Source organism: Amblyomma americanum, chromosome 9, assembly GCF_052857255.1.
Source record: "Amblyomma americanum isolate KBUSLIRL-KWMA chromosome 9, ASM5285725v1, whole genome shotgun sequence".
In the NCBI taxonomy this organism is placed as follows: Eukaryota; Metazoa; Arthropoda; class Arachnida; order Ixodida; family Ixodidae; genus Amblyomma; species Amblyomma americanum.
This window is the reverse complement of record NC_135505.1, coordinates 111,916,540-111,936,130: the sequence shown is the minus strand read 5'-3', so window position 1 is coordinate 111,936,130 and position 19,591 is coordinate 111,916,540. Positions and strand designations below refer to the sequence as shown.

General features: G+C 45.3%; 2 protein-coding genes across 5 annotated transcripts; one reads left to right on the top strand and one right to left on the bottom strand.

Annotated features, from left to right (window-relative positions):
* Positions 1-2,340: 2,340 nt before the first annotated feature.
* LOC144104095 (UPF0415 protein C7orf25 homolog) lies at positions 2,341-8,946 on the bottom strand. Of its 2 annotated transcripts, none has more exons than XM_077636898.1 (4): positions 8,722-8,946; positions 6,959-7,262; positions 5,454-5,750; positions 2,341-4,190 (listed from the first exon to the last, which is right to left on the bottom strand). In XM_077636898.1, the coding sequence occupies exons 2-4, from the start codon at positions 7,244-7,246 to the stop codon at positions 3,561-3,563; spliced, it is 1,215 nt and encodes a 404-aa protein (XP_077493024.1). In that variant the 5' UTR covers positions 7,247-7,262; positions 8,722-8,946; the 3' UTR covers positions 2,341-3,560. The 2 variants fall into 2 exon arrangements, with proteins under 2 accessions (XP_077493024.1, XP_077493025.1); XM_077636899.1 differs by having other exon boundaries at positions 8,685-8,940.
* A 210-nt stretch (positions 8,947-9,156) lies between these two features.
* Positions 9,157-18,821, top strand: LOC144104096 (zinc finger protein-like 1 homolog). 3 transcript variants are annotated; one of them, XM_077636901.1, is made up of 6 exons: positions 9,157-9,444; positions 9,713-9,824; positions 11,688-11,899; positions 14,527-14,731; positions 15,473-15,599; positions 18,013-18,821. In XM_077636901.1, the coding sequence occupies exons 1-6, from the start codon at positions 9,343-9,345 to the stop codon at positions 18,230-18,232; spliced, it is 978 nt and encodes a 325-aa protein (XP_077493027.1). In that variant the 5' UTR covers positions 9,157-9,342; the 3' UTR covers positions 18,233-18,821. The 3 variants fall into 3 exon arrangements, with proteins under 3 accessions (XP_077493027.1, XP_077493028.1, XP_077493026.1); XM_077636902.1 differs by having other exon boundaries at positions 9,159-9,444; positions 11,688-11,893; XM_077636900.1 differs by having other exon boundaries at positions 9,159-9,444; positions 11,688-11,938.
* The last annotated feature ends 770 nt before the right edge of the window (positions 18,822-19,591 follow it).

Below are 19,591 nucleotides of genomic sequence, written 5' to 3'. Positions count from 1 at the left end.
ACATCATGTTCATTATGACGCAAAAGAAGCTACATTTCCCAGGTGCTCCAAGGTCGCCTAAGGCCGCTTGGTAGCTGACGAATAGATAGTCCAGTATTATAAACTGTGTAAATGCAGCCTTCATGCCTCGGCCTTGCTGCGATTGTGAAGTGGCAATTTTCATGCTTTGCCAATAGCTTAACCGGCTTGTAGCACTCCTTCTGGAAGCTTCGTAATAATGATCCAAGGCTGGTGGCAGGAGCAGCAGACATGCAGTTCATACTAGTCGACCTTCCACCTCTCCAATGTGCCCAGTCTGGACACTGCTCCAGTTTGGATACCGGACGCTCTTGTCGGGTTTGTGAGCTCATTCACAACCTCATTTTTATTCACTGGCCAACAGCTACGCACACCTCCTGAGCAGCACATGTGCTTGCACAATGCATACGGGCTCTTTACCATTTTAAATTCTAATCCTTCCCTTAAACAGCCACAACAAACACATTGGAGAATGTGTACAAAACTGTATAATGTCCACACGACCCTGCAGCATCCTAGAGGCACTGAGAATTCTAAAATAAATAAAAATAACTGCTCGGCACTTGTAAAACCAACCTTCTGCACTTTCCTGATAAACGTCCATTTCCTGATATCTATTTTGGCCCTGATGGAGAGGAGGTGACCTTTGTCAGGAGGGGACAGAAGGTGTGGAGCTTAAGCTAATACGAACAGCGGTGAGGGGTGAGCTTCAAGAAAGGCGAGCTGAGACAAGGGCAACAAAATGCATGGAGAGCGGAGACTCTTCACCTAGGTGAGAAAGGGAAGCAAGCCATAAGCGAGGAGGGGGACTACTGGGTGCACGCTGCTGCTCGGAGGCTGTGGCATTTGAGGTGGCACTTTCTTGCGCACTGCACACTCAGCACCAACGTGGAGCAGGTGCACTACGCTCAAGTCCCTACAGTTTGCCTCGTAGGTATAGCTTCTAGAGCAGGGGTTCTCAAACAGGGTTCCACGGAACCCTGATGTTCCGTGCAGAGTTTTATGGGGTTCCCCGAGCACCTAAATTCATGCATACCTCAACCGTCACCTTTCCTTTTACCCAATCTGACGGATTAATCACACTGAAATTATTCATTGCAGACTGTTTCATCCGGTCATTAATAATTGAATCTCGGCATCTCTTGAGCTGCCATGTGTCTGGATGTTCCTTCTTGCGTGCATATCAGGCAGGAAGACATGGAAGCCAAAACATGCGGGGTTCCTCAGCACATTTTGAAAGCTACTGAAGCTCCCCGAGAAACAAAGATACAGAACTTCTGTTCTAGAGGCCCTATAAATATTAAGCATCTTGCCTGGCTTTGAGGGAGACACCAATGAGAGAGTCAGTTTCTTTCTAGAGCATCCCGATATCTCATAGTCATCTGCATGAAATGATGCTATTTTATATAGTTTATGGGGTTTAACATTCCAAAGTGACTCGGGCTATGAGGGATAGGTAATTTTGACCACCTGGGGTTCTTAAAACATGCACTGATAGTGCACGGTACACGGGCCCCTAGCATTCCGCCTCCATTGAAATGCGACCGCCACGGCCGGGATTGAACCCACGTCTTTCAGGCCAGCAGCCAAGCACCATAACCACCGAGCCACTGCAAGCTAATGTTATTTTATAGTAAGATCACATGACCCAACACCATCATTCACATGATCAATGGGTCACATAGCCCAAATGAATGGGTCACATGACAGTCAGTCAGAGGACCCATTCAAATGCCATAGTCACAGTTAAACTTGAAACTGAAGCCCCAAAAAGATTCTCTTGTCACAGTCTTCCATCCATATCCCTCTTAAGAATACAGCTGATGCTGAGACTCAAGCCACATGATGTGACCACTCCTCAATTTTTAAAACTTGATTTTAACTAGATCTTACTAGGACAGCGGTGCTACCACATTACTGCCTGAAGCATGCATGCCTGTGGCACCCACAGAGTACTGCATCGTGACAGTGAAACTGACAATAACTCTCAGTACGCTCTATAGAGGGCACCACGAGAGCACACACTTGGCCACAAAGCATGATGTGAGGCTTTCTAAGGAAGTAGCCCAAATTTTGCATGTTAACAGGTCAGCTTATTACAGCGACCGATATACCTACATCACTTCTTATGGAAAGAGTCTGAACAGCAAGCAAAGATGTAAGCATCATGGAACACATAACACTTGCCATTGTTTGCAGGTCCATTTCAAGGACTAACGGAACAAATTTCTAAAGGTCTCGCTAAGAGCCTCATAAAGTTCCCGCAGTGCTGCTGGTAGATACAAAAAGCATGCAATGTTTAGAAGAAGAACGAAAGAAGCATAGAGAGCAGCAATTCATTTCTATATTGCACAATGAAAAGAAAAATAAGAGTTTCGGGCAAAGTGCTCGACCACACCACCAGTTCGCTTGACATATATGCCAGTCTCAAAGCAGGCACTTATCTGAAAGCAAACAGCGACCGAAACTGCCTTGAGATATCTCGTATAAATCATTGTAAAGTCAGGCATGATTAATAGTTACCAGCAACAAGGCACAGGTCATTCAAGCTAAGTGCTAACAGTGAGGAGAAGTTTTTTTAGAGGAGCTTTCAAATAGAAGCAATGATGAGACGTGTCAGAAGTCACGAGAGACACAAAGGCAAGTGGGTAAACAAGATACCTAAAGTAAGGCAGGCATTATTTAAGTAAAACTAGAGTGAAAAACTACATGAAATCCTGATCATTAAAACCTATCAATCATAACTATCGTTATCGCAATACAGTGCTCATAGCATCGATTGAACGACGTTAAATGTAAGGGGCGACAAATAAGTCCCCAAGTTTCCGATGCTTGAAGAATATCCCAAGGCAATTAGATTAGCTCGTAACCTAAAATTTCAAAGCGCAAAACATTGGCATATTTAAAAACCGACTAATGATCACATTTTCATTAAATTTCCATGGATCACCAAAAGGTTTTGCGAAACCCGATGAGTGCCATTTTCAGAAAAAAAAAAAAAAACAGATCAATATTAATGGAGACTAGAGACTATATGAAGCTGCTGCATGAAGACTAGACTGGCCCAAGTCCACACAGCAGCCAAATTACTCACTACATACCATTACCCCAGAGAAATCAATTACAAGCATTGTTGGTTGTTGGAAAAAAAACTATTCAAAGATGAGACTAGCGGAATTTCACTCCACATGCTTTACAGCTGCCAACCACAGCGAAGGGACTGGCATTTAAATTGGCTAGTGCACAAAATAAAAGCACTGTAAACTGAAAAGTGGATTACAAGGCAACACTGTATTCCACTTTCACAGTTGAAGCATGTCTTAATGTGAATAGTAAGCTCACATTAGCCATTTGAGAGCATATGTGGTTGTTTTCAAATACGACGATCATAACTAGTGTAAAGGCATCTCTACCTTCTTAGACGTGCAGTATTACTGCACATCTAAAACGCACAAAAGACAAACACACGATATTGTGGAAAGACTGAGCATGCAAGCACCGGAGAGAGAGAGAGAGGTTTCCTTTAAATTCGGAAAAGTGTCCTAAATTGGCGTAGCATTCACTTCTTTTGCCTCTGTCAGCGCACGCGACTCATGGACATACGCCACGAAGTCGACACTCTGCGCCTTCGCCGCCCTCAGGAATCCGCTGTTTGCAGTCACTGTCACCGCTTTCAGCCGGTCACCAGTCCCAAAGATGACCTTCGACCTCTTCCTGATCTTCCCTCGCAACGCAAGTGCCGTGGCCCGTTCAGACGGGGAATCGGGAACGACTTCCAACCGCTCGAACAATCTCTGTGCAGCCTCCGACTCACACGGACCAGCCATCACTTTCACGATGGTCGAGAAGTCGTCAAACGCTGACTGGCAGCAGACGAGCTTGCGGCTCGAGAAAAGTTCATCAAGGGCCGGCCGGACGGGGTTTCGGCGCTCGTTCTCGGCCTGCTCGGTCAGAACGTTCTCGCGGAAGCGGAAATGGCAGCGCCCGTTGGTCAGCGCGGAGGCATATGCAATCATGGAGGACACATCGAGATTTAGCACAGCGTCTGCCGGCACTTCGTGCAGCTTGAGAGCCGTAAAGTTCTCCGTGCACTCATCAACTCCCACCCCTTCATCATCTACGGCCTCGGTTGCTTCATCACTTACAGCCAGCACGTCCTCTTGATTTAAGACCTGCGCAGCAAGGAGAGAAATCAACAATTCTCAATATACCACTACTTGAAAAGCGTAGTTGAATATTATAATCAGACGATCTTGTCTCCAACAAAGAACAGAGAAACAAACCCAATGCCACTGCGCTACGAAGCATTCCGCACATTCATTCATGTAAGCAGCTTTGACTAACCCCATTTTTCTAATGTTCCGTTAAAATACAGGTGCACCCCACAGTTCTACCGCTTGTGCCAAATAAATGTGTCCAACTAATTACAGAGCCATTCAATCAGCATAAGTCATCATTCCTACCATTCACTCTGCGACTGCAATAAGAACTAAGGTAATCAACCATGCAACTCTAAAAGCAGCCTGAACAGACATGTCTGATGAGAGCGCAAACACAAAAATGAGAAAGCCATAACAAGAACAAATGCTCTCATTTCCTGCAACAATAAGTTTGTGTTGTGTGCATCTCTTGTGATCAATTTCCATTACTTTCAATGTTGGTTAGTTCACCTTTTTGCTTAGTTTCTGTAATTTTAAAACGTTTTAAAAGATGCGCAGGCTTTTTTCTGCGAAGCAAAAAAAATGCTTGTTACTTTTAGCTCACAATGCCAACTGTTGCATAATTTTCGAACTGCAACAAATCACCGAAAGGCAAGTTCAAAGTGTAACTTGTTAATGCCAAGAGTGCAAGTGATACCAGCTTCATCACATGCACCCCTAGTTGAAGCCACCACTACCACATGCCACATGAAACTGAATTCCCTGTTCCCATCTTACTTTTTCTCTCCCTGGTTAAGGGGGTGGGGAAGGGCACTTACAGCATTCCCTCACTGTCTACTGTAAGTGCCCTCTTATGGCGTGGGAAAGAAAAAAGATTACAGAAGGCACTTAAGGAACTTACGTGGAACTAATGCGGAAGCACTGCAATACTATTTCAATCTGATTCTAACTCTATTCCAATTCTGTTTCAATCAAATTCCAATTCTGTTCTATTCCTTTGTAGTTGGTGCAGTTGCAAGTACTAGCACTGAATATGACAGGCTAACACTTCGTATTTTTCCACCTTTGATGATATTACACTGTTTCCGCCAATCGTGAGTTTAGTAACGCCATCACTTTTTGGCTGATGCCGGGTTTTCGCATCAATATGAAGAGGGTGAGGCAAGGCTTCCACAGTGTCAGTAAAAGAAGCAACACTGCACATGTAACAGCGCAGTTTTCATATTATATGTACTACAGCATAAACCTTGGTCAGTTTTTTTTTTTTCCACCCACCTCTGCACCAACGGTCTGTATGATCTCACGCAGTGGCTTGCAGACAGGCAGCACTGTCCACACCTTCACCTCAGGAGCCTTGTATAGGTGCGGGTGGCACCTGGCGCATTCCACCATGTCCTGGAGCTGGTCGAGGATGGTACGCCGGCCGTACTCCCCATCACCCAGCGATGATGTCAGCAGGGCATTGGGGTTCCGCGCCACCACCTTGATCCACGTGGCCCCATGGTGGGCCACCACATCCACAATGGTCCGGTCTGCACAACGCCTGTGCCTCTCCAAGTCGGCACCGCTACCCTGCAAATTCATTGCCCAAGAACTATGTTTCTCCAAGGGCCTCCCTGAAGGACGTTTTCACAAAGTTGCAAAATGTCTGCTTTCTTCTACACAAAGCGATGCTGCCTGAAGAACCTCCTGCCCTTGAGAATAATGTGACAGTTGTTAGTAGCTCTGTCAACATCTGCACCCCGCCTACAGTTATTCTTAGTGCCTTTACCCTTTGCATTCTCACAAGTATCAGCAGATCTTGATTAAGTATGCTATAAGAAGGCCACGGAACAATCATGATGGATAGACCATGACGAACAAACCATGGTGCAGCCCCTTTGAAAGTGATGACAAGTTCTAGGATGCAAATGGTGACAGTCACCAAAATATGCCAAAGTTGACAGAAGAAACAACAAAGAAGCATGAGCATCCTAATTTGACATCATAACCACCACTACGATGCACTTCAGAAACTGCAAAGTACTGTTCGCTGCAATGTAAAACAAATACACTGGTGCCCTCTGTGTGGCACACCCATGAATGTCTTGGATTATCTACTGAGCATAATTCTTGTTGGGTGAGCTACATGCATAACAAGTGGTGCAGTTAGTCCATACCATCTGTACAGCCCACGTTCACTTCATGATCATTCAATACTGATGACTGTGCAGCAATGCATGCAGCTCTCGCTTTCATACACATCGCGCGATAACATTTGGTTTGTATGGTTTGTAGGGTTTAACGTCCCAAAGCGACTCAGGCTATGAGGGACGCCGTAGTGAAGGGCTCCGGAAATTTGGACCACCTGGAGTTCTTTAACGTGCACCGACATCGCACAGTACACGGGCCTCTAGAATTTCGGCTCCATCGAAATTCGACCACCGTGGCCGGGATCGAACCCGCACCTTTCGGGTCAGCAGCCGAGCGCCATAACCACTGAGACACCGCGGTGGCCCGATAACATTTAGTGCCTCATCTATTTCATTAGTAATTCTTTGTCAGAGTTATCTGCAGACTGGCTATAATGAACTTGAATAGGACAAATTGCCGGGCTAGTTGGTAATGATCCATTCTTGTTGACAGCGCGTTAAAGCACAGGGACAGAAGAAACACAGAGGACGACGTCACAGGCGCTGACGACGTCCTCTGTGTTTCTTCTGTCCCTGTGCTTTAACGCGCTGTCAACAAGAATGGCTATAATACCCAGTGTTGTAAGAAAGATAAAACAGAGATCTCGCCTCGAGCAGGGAGAAAGGCTTCAGTACGTCAACAAGCCCCGTGACAGCCAGTGAGCAAGTGACGACTGCAGACAGGTAGGCCAGGTTCGTGCATCGGAGGTGCTCCTCCTTGATGGCCTCAGGTGCTTTCCAGAGCTTGCGGAGGAACTTGATTTCAGCCTGAATCTTACGCTGCAGCTTGCTCTTGCCTGGGCACACGCACAGGGAGTCACATTGGGCCAGCAGCTTCTCGGCCTCGTCAATCTTCTCCAGGACCTTCTCCCTAGCGCTGTCTTGCTCGAGCACCATGTCCCTGCCAGAAGTTCTGGACAGCGTATGAGAGCAACATATAAATTAGTGTGGCTAGAAAAAAAAGAAAAATAATGAAATTGCCCAACCCACGCCGCGTAGAACACAACGAGCTATGAAAGCAACACAGTGCGAAGCAGTCAGCACATAAAAACTACAACACATTAGTACTATCTTATTCATGGTTAGCGGGAACGCGGGAGCACGTGGCTGGATGGATGGATGGAAGGGGAAGGTAGGAGCGTCCCCTTTGAAACGGGGCAGTGGTAGTTGCCACCATGCTATTTTTTTTCCTTTATTTTTGTTTAACCATGCTGTAAGTTATTAATAAAATTCGCCATTTTCTTTAAAATACGTCTTCCAACACTTTAAAACTTATGTCACCTCTCTGCTTTTGAGCCACCAATCCTCCAATCGCTTTTTGCTAATTTCCACCGCAGATTTATTTACATGACAATTGTTATCCCTAAACCCTAAGGCCTCAGGAAGAGTGACTGTGCCTGCATCGACATGGGGATGGATACCATCACATTTTAGAATGAGGTGTTCTATTGTTTCTACAGATTTACCACACACAGCACATGTCATCTTTTTCGTTAAATTTTTTGTCTGTAGCTGCGCGTTCTAAGACACCCTGACCTAGCTTCAAAGAGGAGGGCACTGCCTCTTGAATTATCATAAAACGTTTCCTTCCTGATCTGCCTTTTCCAGCATCGATATAGTTCTACACTATGCTTCTATGGCATCGCGTACCATCAACGCATTCTAATGGGACCGCGGGGAACCAATACCGTGATTAACCGTTCCGGGGTTGGCTGGTTCATTAATGCTTTAAAGCAAAGAAATATAGCGGTAAAACTGGCGTGCGAACGCCGGCAGAGCCAGTCTAGTCATGGTGGTTCTGTGTTCGGCCTTCCTAGCGCTGTATTTACTTGCTATAATACTTCACAGTTCTTCAAGCGTACTCAAAAGGCGTGTAAACACACTGAAAAACTTCTACTCCAAAAAGCGAACACCAGGTTTAGGGAGAAAATAAGCTGTTCTAGTGTTCACGTTCGAGCACCCACAGAATGGCTTTTGCCCGAAATAAGTATGGTGCTGGCCATAAACAAGCCGTTTTAACGGGTACGTTTTCATGCAAAGCTGCACAAGCACTTGACTAGCTGTGCAAAATGGAAGCTTTCACATGTTATCCTCTTGAGCACAGACTTGCTGCTTCAACAGATGTATGCGCCTTAAGATACTAAATGTGTGATACTACATGCAAAACTCCAAACACTTTAGAACGAAGGTTTGGGTACCAACACAGTACCGCACTCTCGACGATTTCTTTCACGAACAGCCTATGGCGACAAAACAAAAATACTGCTACAACCGCTCGCCTTGGCCACAAAGAACAACAAATAATATTATCAGAACGCCGTAGAAAAGCACCAACCGACAGCCTTGAGGCAAAGAGCCAATGGATTAATTACCAAGCGGGCGCACTCGACTGTGTTCTCGTCGTAAAATCAGCGCCGGATTCCCATAAAGCAGCGCGATCCGACTAGCGACAGGTCGCAGGAAGCGTCAACAGTACCGACGCAAACTGACAACCTGATACACTGGGAAAAACCACAGTGAAAGAAAAATTTCTTCGCGCAAGCTGCACAGAAACAGATCGCTGGAATCCCACCTGTTTACAAAACAGAAACAAAATCGAGTCGATGAATGCCAGACGCACTGCCGTATTTATGTTTGGTTTACCTTTTTTAACTAAGTTGAGCACTATGATATCCCCAATTTAAAAATTAAATCACTCGACTTTACGGTATGTTGACTTTAGCAGGTTTTTGTGACGTTTTTACGAAAGACATAAGTTCAAACTTAAATACTCAACTGTGGCTGGCTAACGAAATGCAACCGAAACCGCACGATCGCATCTAGCGCAAGTCGTGGCAGAAACTGCAGGCTATGACAGCGACTGTTTCCGGCTTTCTCGCAACGTACTACGTTTAAAAAAAAGAGGAAATCACCGCCCTGACCGAATATCCATGAGTTTCTACTCGTAATCTGTCATTCCGGAGAGCCGCTCAAGCGCGGGAGACAACGGCACCATGGGTTTGTGCAAGTGCCCCCGAAAGAAAGTGACCAACCAGTTTTGCTACGAACATCGTGTTAACGTGTGCGAACACTGCATGGTTGCCCAGCACCCCACGGTGAGTAGATCATCTTCCGCGGTTAACGATGTTTCTTTTCCCAGTCGGTAAAGGTAGTGTCAGACATCAATCGGTCGGTAGCTAGTATTGTTTCTGAGCTCGATCACTGTGCCAGATCATACCTCCCGTGGCGTCGTGTCGCTTAGAAACTGGTGTGTTTTAAATTTAAACTTCAAAGGTGGCATGTGACGAAAATTGTGCCGCATCTCCACTTAGACAAAAGATAATAGCCGTGCATTGAGCGAGTTTCGTTGAAATCTTTTTGCAGTGCATTGTCCAGAGCTATCTCCAATGGCTGCAAGACAGTGACTACGACCCCATCTGCCAGATCTGCCGAAAGGACTTGGGAACCGGCACGTGTACACGACTTTTGTGCTATCGTAAGTCGAATGTTCATCTTGTGCTGTCGAGCACAACATGCATGAAAGATATGCACCGTGCAATCTTACTTGTCAGGAGCCACGCCCACGTATGATTATTGATGCTTACGTTATCGATGACGTTATGGCGCTTGCATCCAATGGCAAAACGAAGCAGGTCACGTGGCTGCATGTAGTCTTCTCAAAGACTGAGAACGAGCAGCACCTGTTAGCTTTTTAATTTCCTTATAAGCGCTCGCAGCTCAAACAAGAACAAAAGAGCGGAAAATATCACGGAATAATTTTATATTAACATGCTCAATTAAAGGATATGACACCGAAGAGACCAACATGGTACAAGCATGCGAAAAGAGTTACAGAACAATGAAGTAGCCATGTATAGGAACGTTGGTGTAACCTGGTATACGTCGCAAAATACAGGTTATATTCTTTAGGTTAGTTGACCATATCGCCAGTTCGGTATGCAAACAAATATAGAAAGCTTTAACTTGAGGCAGAATGGGCGTGTTGGCTGGTAGAACATGTACAAGTCCTGTTAGACCACTCTGGGAAAGAACGGGAAGGGCAGAAAAAGAGGCTTAATGAAGATAGGGGACCTATGATGCCACGATGAATGGTACGACCGATGCAGTGAACTGCATCATAAATGAGTGCTCATCACCTTTTCCCCTTAGGTGTCACTGCACCACTAAAACCCAAAGACAACTGCTGTACTGAGCTGTTTTCAAGCCCAGGTGAAAAAGTTTTTTTTTTTTTTTTGACGCTCTAATGGCCACCAATCCTTTCGTGATGGGGGAATTCCTGTGCCAAAAAGACAAGGCCTCAGGCCCCCGATTAGATTAGGGACAGCAAGCTTCTATGGTATGAGTAGTGGTGCCTTTTTGCCACCTGTACATGCTTGGGTCACTGGAAAAGAAGGCAGAATTAGGTATTATTGTTATTATTAATGATGGTTGCCTGAGGGAGCAAGACTGCTCCACGAGAACTGCATTTCTGCCATCAAATTTTTTCATTACCCCACGGGCACTTTGATAGTCCCATACTATATCTTTAACATCAAGGTTTAGTTTAAATTGACCAGGATTTGGTGGGAGGGTATTACCTGCGTTGATAAGTATCTGTCGGTTGCCTTTCTGGTACTTCCACAGGAGCAAGATTGGCTTTTTACATCAGTTTGCTACCTTTAGATAATTAATATAGCCATACCCTGAAGGCTTGTGAGCACGTCTCTGTGCTTCAAAGTGCTTTACCTAGTTCTTTAATTTATGAGCGTAACTTGACGATCATCCTGTCCCTTGTGTCTTGTTTCCTCTGTTCACGTTTTCTTTGTATGCACTTGTTAAAAGCATGCCCTCATGTGCGGCTTTGACAGGCTCACAAAACTGCAGACGATGAAGGTTGAAAGACTAAAGACATTTGCACACAGCATCCTTAAAGGGATCCTGAAATAATTTCGATGGTCATATTCTAAGCAACAGATGTGTAGAGGTAGTCTTTGTGAGTGTTTGAGTCAAATTTGCAAGCTCTGTGTGGACCCTATAATTTACAAATGATTTTTAAAAATTGCCGCCTGCGACCAGTTAGGACTCCCACCCTGTCGGATGTAGAGTGGAGAACCTGGACGAGACTTCTTATTGAACGTGCCGAAGCAGCGTGGGCAGGTTGGGGTGCGGCGGGGTTCATACCCGACCTGTTCTCTTTTTTAATCGCCCATATCTTTGGTGTTAATGAAGCTAGCTGTAAAATTCTGAGGTGCACTTTTCCTAACTCATTAAATATTGTTTCGTGGTTTCTTTAAGTATGCAACCTTCCCTTTTCTGGCACCTCATCTTTGTACTAAATTTGTCTGATCTCGCATCCCAGATGTCTTCCACTGGGCCTGCCTGGATGACCACTGCAAACGAATGCCCAAGACGACTGCGCCAGCAGGTTATGGCTGTCCGACCTGTGGCTCAGCGATTGTGCCAGCCAGTAATATTGACTCCCCAGTCGCAGATGCCCTCAACATTCTCCTCAAGTCTGCTTCCTGGGCCAGCGATGGACCTTCCTTACCCGAGATCCCGCTACCAGTAAAAGCACGTAGTGAAACTCTGAACATGCTATCTGAGAAGCTGGTGGGTGATTATGCTGAGCCAGAAAGCTTGATGAAATTTTATCCAGCCAGGTTTATAGAACTAATTGACACTGTCTGCTCTACGCGTTCAGTAACTCAGATCTAATGGAACATTTCAAAGCGCTTTAATTATTTTGTTAGCACCATATAAGCAAACATTTAATTTCCTTGAAGATATTAGCAGCCTTGAAATATATTTAAATGGACACTGAGGATAACTCCATTCAGTTATTAACGCAATAACGTTAAGGCTCCCCTTCGGCAGAAAATCCGGTGGTGGCGTCACCAGGGGCGGTGGCAGCATTGTGAGCAAAAAATTCCAGGAGAAGCAGCCTAGGTGGGCCACCTAGGTCACGTGACCTTTAGGCATCATCACAACCTGCCCACTAGATTGTGAGCAAACTGACCATCTTAGCAGTTGGCAGTTAAATTAATGGTTGGTCACGAGAGGTTGAGAGCAACCTCCCGAGCAGCCTGGATCGCACAAGACCCATCGGTGGCAGCACCTGCCATCGCAAGACAGTGGCACATCGCTTAACCACTGCAACACTGCACCAGGAGTGGGATGAGGACTCCCAGGGATGTATGAATGTAAAGTCAAGAACGACCAATTACATATATATGGGCATTAACTGACTAACACGATCACGTCATACCCTTAAGGCGGAACTCAAGTGTCCTCTCCAAATTTTTTTCTCGATAAAAATTGGTTCTCTGGCTCTCTCTGGCTGTGTTGACGTTTGTCTGGAATACAAGATGAATTTATCGCTGAGAAAATAGGGATTTAGAAGTCTCTCCGCCATTTGATTCAGACTCGTGATTACCTTACCAAAAAGAACTGGTTACCACCTTTATGAATTAAGTGGCAGTTTAGCGTAGCATCTGGGATTTCCGCACATAAAAAAAAATTATTGGTGTACACATTTCACTTGCAAAATCAGCCAGTGAAGGCGACTTTTTTTTGCATTCTTTTCTAGCTTATAAAAGCTTCGTTTTCCTTAAGAGTGGCCTGAGCGACATCATCTTGTGTTTGGCACATTATGGCCAAAATTTCTGCTGTGGCATTAATCATGCGCTACTAATTATATTAGTTCTGGATAATTAAGACTTTGGTCGCAATAGGATTTGGCTGTTACAGATAAGCAGACAGGTGCATTTTTTTTTATCGAGTTCGTGCATTGTTATCAATTTTCAGCAGTCGTGTTGCATGCCTTTTCATGCACGCAACTTCAAGGGGATTCTGGGAGTTTGTGTGGCCAACATTATTAATGCTGCGATTTCTGGCAGGGCTCTCTGAAATGCGTTATATAGCTTGGTGCCTTTGAAGTTTCAAGTTACTGGCGAATGCTCATTGGCGCTTAATTATAGAGATCTATAGGCTGTGATTTTCATTTGCTGGGACTGTGCTGGGCCTCCAAATGGCCTTCAGTTTTAGATCATTATGAGCTCAACAGCGTGCACTGCAGTGGAGAGAGATCTTTCCCATTGACCTCCAGACCTGTACCTGCTATGGTTACTTTATCTCAGTAAACTTCCTAATCTTGTCCAACCACATGACTCTGCCACTGCCTGCTGTGCTTGCATCCACTCTGCTACCCGTAACGATCGTCAGTTTTCTGCTGCCTACATTACATGCCTTGCCCATTTCCGTTTGTACTGATCTTATTTATGATGTCACTAATTCGTGTTCGTTCCCTGGCTCACTCTGCTCTTTTCCTGTCCCTTAGGACCAAATTTGAGAATGCTCATTGAGGTTGCCTTAAGAGTGGCTTGCCTTCCTTCTGTCAGTTTTTAAATATGCCTTACTCCTTTTCTTGTGGTAGGCACAACGCTACCTTCATGCTTCCTTACCTCGCTCCTTGACCTGTAGGCATGCTTCACTGCACAACCACTCTTTCTGCGCTTGCGCTGTAGGGCGTCTCTGATGGCTGCGGTTACATTGCGCTGAGTTAACAATGGCAGAGCAAACGTTCGCTGCACTGTAAACAATGGTGCACCCTTTGTGAAAAGTCTTAAGGCCAGAGGATTTGCTTCTAACCTGTATAAGTTGGGCTCCTGTAATATTTGTGGAAGTCCTATCCGTCCGAGGTAGCAGGACAAGAGATCTTACCCTCAGGACATATTGACCACTAAGGATGCATTACAAGCCACACGGTGTTGCTCAGAAGTGAACCCCTCTGGGCTCTAAGCCTTTGACAAAGGTTGTACGTTGTCAGACCGACTAGCCTGCCAAGCCATCTAGAGCATTGATACAATGTGCTTAAAATGCAAAACAAGCACACACAGGCATCCATATTTCAAAACAAATACAAGGCTGTAGATGTATTGTTGCTTTTTTTCTCAATTTAGACATATATTTCTATTATTAGACATATTCTTGAGACCAGACACGTACAAGTGGCTCCTCATCACTCTGAGTGCCTCTTACCGGAGCTAAGTACTGCTCATTTGAGGTAGGGAAACCGTGTAAGCTAAGGAGCCGTTGATGTTACCCCTTTCAATTTCCTTTACATCGCTCATAGATCACTACAGAGCGTCAAGGAAGCACCCTTTCACAGCACTTATTTGTATTAATGACTGTATTCGCAGAAACAGGCTCAGGGACAACAAGGCAGCCTGCCACCGCCCAGTGGAAGCCCATCAAGACCTCCACCCCAGTCCGTGCCTCCACCCCAGTCAGTGCCTCCTCCGCAACAACCATGGCGTCCTCAGAACACCACACCCAGCATCGTACCACCTCTGCACTCAAGCATCGCGCCTGAAAACAGCGTCAACTATGGCTCCACCACCAACAGTAAGTGGCTGTCGCCAGTTCCGAAATGCACTCACCTTCACGGAACTCACTGGAGTAGCTCAACAGCTGTGGCAATCTGCTATCGAGCACCAGGTCATGGCAGCTGCATTTCAATGCCTGTCCGCTTAGATTTTAGTGCATGTAAGGGCATCTTCGATAAACTTGCACTGAAGTTGCCCTGAAAAACATTGTGGTGTACAGGCGCCCGAACTATAGTGGAGCCCTATGTGCACTGGTGCATTTCTCAAAGATAAAATAGTGTACCGGTGCACACCAGTGCGCACCAGTGTCGCTTATTGAAGATAGTTTAAAAAACCTTAGCCATTTGAAATCATTTCTCATATATCCTGTATGGCATGCCTCGTTCCTGTTGTAAGGTTAGCACTTCTAGGTGCATTGTATTAACTTGGTATGAAAGTTGTCATCACCTTTTTTTTTTTCTACAATGCGCCCAGCATGTTCACTCATTTCTAACTGTACTGGAGGGTTCTGCATGCTTTCAGAAAGCTGCACCACTTGACTTGCCAGGTACTGTGAATGCCTATCACTTGCACCACCACCAAATCTCTTTCCCTTAGAGCCAAGTTTATGTGAGGGCTAGTTCAGGCTAATGCTGCATTGTCAAGTCCTTTGTGGTTCCACCTCGAAGTGTGCCATCTCCAGCATGTGGCTAGGCGAATTCATTTATACAACGGTTTATGAAAAGAACACTTCTAATGTGCTGTGCTGTTTGCGATGCAGGCAATGTGACATCATCACGGAAGATATTCACAGCAACCCAAGGTAACTTCGTCACATCAGCTCCAGACTACGATGAAGACAAGTATAAGCGGCGGTCCGGTTTTGAACTTCTGTCCCGTTGGATCAAGTAGGTGTTCCACTCAATTTTTTGTTCTCTTGAACGGGGGACGAGATTAAATTAAATCCAGCATCCTTGTCTTGAACACATGGCAGTGTAAAGAAATTTATTGCAGTTTATGCGTGGTAAGGTGATTGAAATGAAATGCGTTACATTTAAGCCATAACTGGATTGTTCTGAGGCAGCAGCCTTTTGTGCTAGCCCGCTAGTTTGAACGAAGACAAACCGCAAAATTCGATGTCTTAAAGCTTTCATTTTGTGCTATGACAGCAGCCAGCATTGATTTGAAAGTTCCGTGCCTTGTCTGATTTTGTTTGTTAATTTCCTCCCTGCTTGTGCATTGTACCTTGTGCTGTATGCTACAACTATAAATAAACAAATTGGTCAGCATATAGTCAGGCCTTTATCCTCAATTTCATTACTAACTTAGAATACAACTGCACTTCGGTGACTTAATATGTGCACCTGGGTAAAATTAACACATCTTAAATAGCAGCTTAGCAGTTCATATAGCCTGTCTGTTTAGCTGTTACCATGATCAAGAAAAAAAGGTCAGGCCTTAGCAATACAATTTTCTGAGAAATATCAAATGCAAATATTTGTGCTGGAATATTTGTTGTTTTTGGCATGAACGCTGCCATTTCTGCATTGATTTGCTAAAAGAAAGTCCCATCTAGAAGTGTGATGTAATGCGTTTTCTTTTCTCCCGGCCCGTCACAGTCTTTCGAAGTGCAAGCTTCCCTGTTGTTGGTCTATTACTCTTAACACAACTTCTGTGGTCTGGAATGTATTCTGGAACAATTGCTTCTGGCACTACTTTCACCCGACGCAATAGTACCTGGTGATATGCGGGTTGTGGCAAAGGCCATCGTCTAACGTCATTACATTCCTTGTCAGATTCCATCAAATACAGCGTGACCAACTTTTCCAACTCCAAGCCACAAAAGTGATAACAGGGTACTTCTTTTGTGCATGTTAAATTCACTGCAATGACATCTAAACCATTGTCATTGCCGACAAGGCCAATAAACAAGCGTTGCTTGTGTCACAAGAAACTTTCTGGAAATTTACTATAGTTACAAGAAAGTTCAGGCAACTTAATGATGTCATATTTGAAATCAAATGCTAATACACCTGCTCGCAAATTGCCTTTTGGCGTTACCAGTGCTGCTACTCTGGCAATCCGTAATATTAGGTACATTTAGCATACCGTGTACCATGTTACCGTTACCCTTACCGGAGTGCCGGGAGCCCGCCCACCGCCGCCGAGCACGCACTGATTGGCCCTGATGCTGCAGGTGCACACGCAGCTGCCAGGTACCTAGCGCCATCTGGCACTGTCAAGGCTATTTGTGCATGCGTATTGGCTGTGCGTGGGCTCCCAGTACTCTGGTACCAGTAAACAAGGTATGCTAAAGATGTCTATTGTCAAAGGAGCAGAATGCAAAGCGGCGGCCAGTGGTCCGGGGCAGAGAGCTTTCACTAGGCCTACCGGCCATTAAATCATTCCTTCATGTTCAGCCATGTTGTCATGTTCCTCAGCTTGCCGCCTCTTTATATTTTAATGGAGGTGCTGGGTTTATTTAGTCTTCATTCTGCCCCAGAGCTTCAGAGACATCCGCTCATGCGTCCCGTGGAGTTCTTCTGGTATGCAATGCTCAGCTCAGCCTCAGCCAGACCTCTTCTGACCTCGCCACTCACCCTCGCTCCATCTCCAGCCTTGGCTAAACAACACAATGACCTGCCAACAACCAAATGCTGAGCAGATCACAGCCGATGATGACCTGACGCCGGCCAGATGAGACAGAATCAGACAACGCGATGGCGACCCCCAGCCCTGCTGCTCAGCACATTCAAGGGCCTTAAGCTAAAGAACATGAAAATATGGCTGCTGGCGAAGGAATGATTTGATGGCTGGTGAGCCTAGTGTAAGCATTCCACCTCAGACCACTGCCATGGCCCGTTTCATCTTCTCCTGTGACAATATTTGCCACCAGTATTATAGCAGAAAGTTGATTGAACAAATGAATAAATAAATGAATTAATGAAATGAATTGTTGAAGCAACGATGAGTTTTGAGGCATGCTGTGGAGGAGAGCTCTGGGTTAGAGAGATGTAACTCCAGAAAAGATCCATTCAATTCGCAGTCTCACAGAACGTAGGCCACTTTGTATGCCTCTATTATGTCATGGTGCTGAGCAGAAGACCACGAGCTCGTTTAGCAACCATGACAGCTGCATTTCAGTTGAAGCAAAACACAGAAATGCTTTTTGTGGACCTAGATTAGATTAGAGCATGCATCAAATACACCCTACAGTCCTCCACTATGGCTGCCTTTTTGGCAGAGTGTAGTTTTGATTCATGACAGCATACCCCCCCCCCCCCCCCCCCCCCCCCCCCCTTTTTTTCTATTTGTCCACAGGTCACGGACAATCATGGCCGGCAGCCGCAGACGAGACCCCCACACCTTCCTAAAGCGCTGGGTCGTCTTATCCATCCTCATCGTCCTGGGGCTGTTCACCGTCGTCTATTTCCTCCTGCACTGGGGCAGGGCAGCTGCTGAATCTGATCCACTACTAGATCCCAGGCTCAACCCAGACATAAGGGTCAATGATGAACCTCACGGCGTGGAGCCACGTTAAAACGAGAAGGGGAAAAGGTGGGGGGGGGGGGGGGGGGGGGGGGGGGGCGTCAACAGCATATCGCTCAGTGGTGGGGAAATAAACCAGTCAGGCTGTAGGCTTTGATACTCCTTGCATTTTGTCCAGTGTGCAGAGTGGCCATTTTAGGCCTAGCTAAGCCTAATTGATGTTCGGCTTCAGTTTCACAGTGGGTTTGGCATGTCTGTAAATAAACTCCTTACTGTCTCTACTTGGTGTGCACACAGATGGGGCCAGACAGAAAATGCAAGTCTATTCCATGCCTGAAAAAGTTCAGCCAAGGAAGATGGGAGCTTACTTTTTGTCAAGAATATGCATTGGGCCTAGTTAGGCCTAACCATGGTTTCAGGAGTGAGCAGTGCCTGCAGTAAATGTACTTACAGCTAGCTGTGACATAAGCCAGGAGAAAGCAAAGTTGTGCAGCCAAGAAAATACGACTAGGTAAATTTGACAAAAACCACGCTACGAAGCTGTCTCCGTGACACGGCAAACTCGTTCACCACCTTTCCATTTGCGGATGTACTTTTGTCTTCAGTAAATTGTGGGAACAAATTACACCAGCTCCTGTTCAGCATGGTGCAGCGAAGCTTCAAGCGTGTTTTATTTTTGCAATGTGCTTGCAAATTCTTGAATCTCTTGCCCATAAGAGAGCTGCATTTAGGCTTGGCAGTGAATGTGCGAGAGAAGAGCATTTACAAGCTTTTGGGTGCTTACCTCGCTCATGGATAGAAGCATGCACCAACCTCCTAAAGCTGCACAATCTCTACCTTGCCCTATATTATTGGCAGAAGTGCAAACTAACAATATTTCTACGTGCTTCTGATCAAGTGTCTATTAGAGTATAATATATTTTTCAGGCAGCTCGATTTTAAACCTGCAACAGCACCCAGTTTACTTAAATATAGGCAAAACCAGCCATGTGCACCATTTACTCCAGTTCTTGACCAAGCTACTTGTTTTTCTCAACTTTGTCACAGTTGCCAAAAAAAAAGTTGCCACTTGATGGTGTGTTTCTTTTTGTCTTATTACTATGCTGAACACCAGCTTTAGACACATCGAAAAACTGGCCAACTCTGGCATGTTCCTAAGGCACACAAATATACCGGCCAATTGCGTAGTCTTTAGATTTTCTTCTAAAAGCAGATATATGTTGGTGCAGTCTGCATATGTAAATTGTACAGCAGGGCACAAGTGATAGAAAACAGCCTTTTTATTTTTGGTTTTTAGGGTGCACGATTATGTGGCACAATTCCAGGCTGTCAGCATTAAAAGCAGTTTTTTAATGTTTATTGTTATTCGAAATATCTGAGATGAAAAATGCACCTTTGAAAGCCCAAGTTG

Coding starts and splice junctions, on each gene's coding strand:
- LOC144104095 (XM_077636898.1), bottom strand. CDS start 7,246: ATGGTGCTCGAGCAAGACAGCGCTAGGGAGAAGGTCCTGGAGAAGATT. Junction 5,751..6,958: donor AGCCTTTCTCCCTGCTCGAG/GCGAGATCTCTG, acceptor ATGAATTTGCAG/GGTAGCGGTGCCGACTTGGA. Junction 4,191..5,453: donor TACAGACCGTTGGTGCAGAG/GTGGGTGGAAAA, acceptor CTTGCTGCGCAG/GTCTTAAATCAAGAGGACGT.
- LOC144104096 (XM_077636900.1), top strand. CDS start 9,343: ATGGGTTTGTGCAAGTGCCCCCGAAAGAAAGTGACCAACCAGTTTTGC. Junction 9,445..9,712: donor TGGTTGCCCAGCACCCCACG/GTGAGTAGATCA, acceptor ATCTTTTTGCAG/TGCATTGTCCAGAGCTATCT. Junction 14,732..15,472: donor CTATGGCTCCACCACCAACA/GTAAGTGGCTGT, acceptor TTTGCGATGCAG/GCAATGTGACATCATCACGG.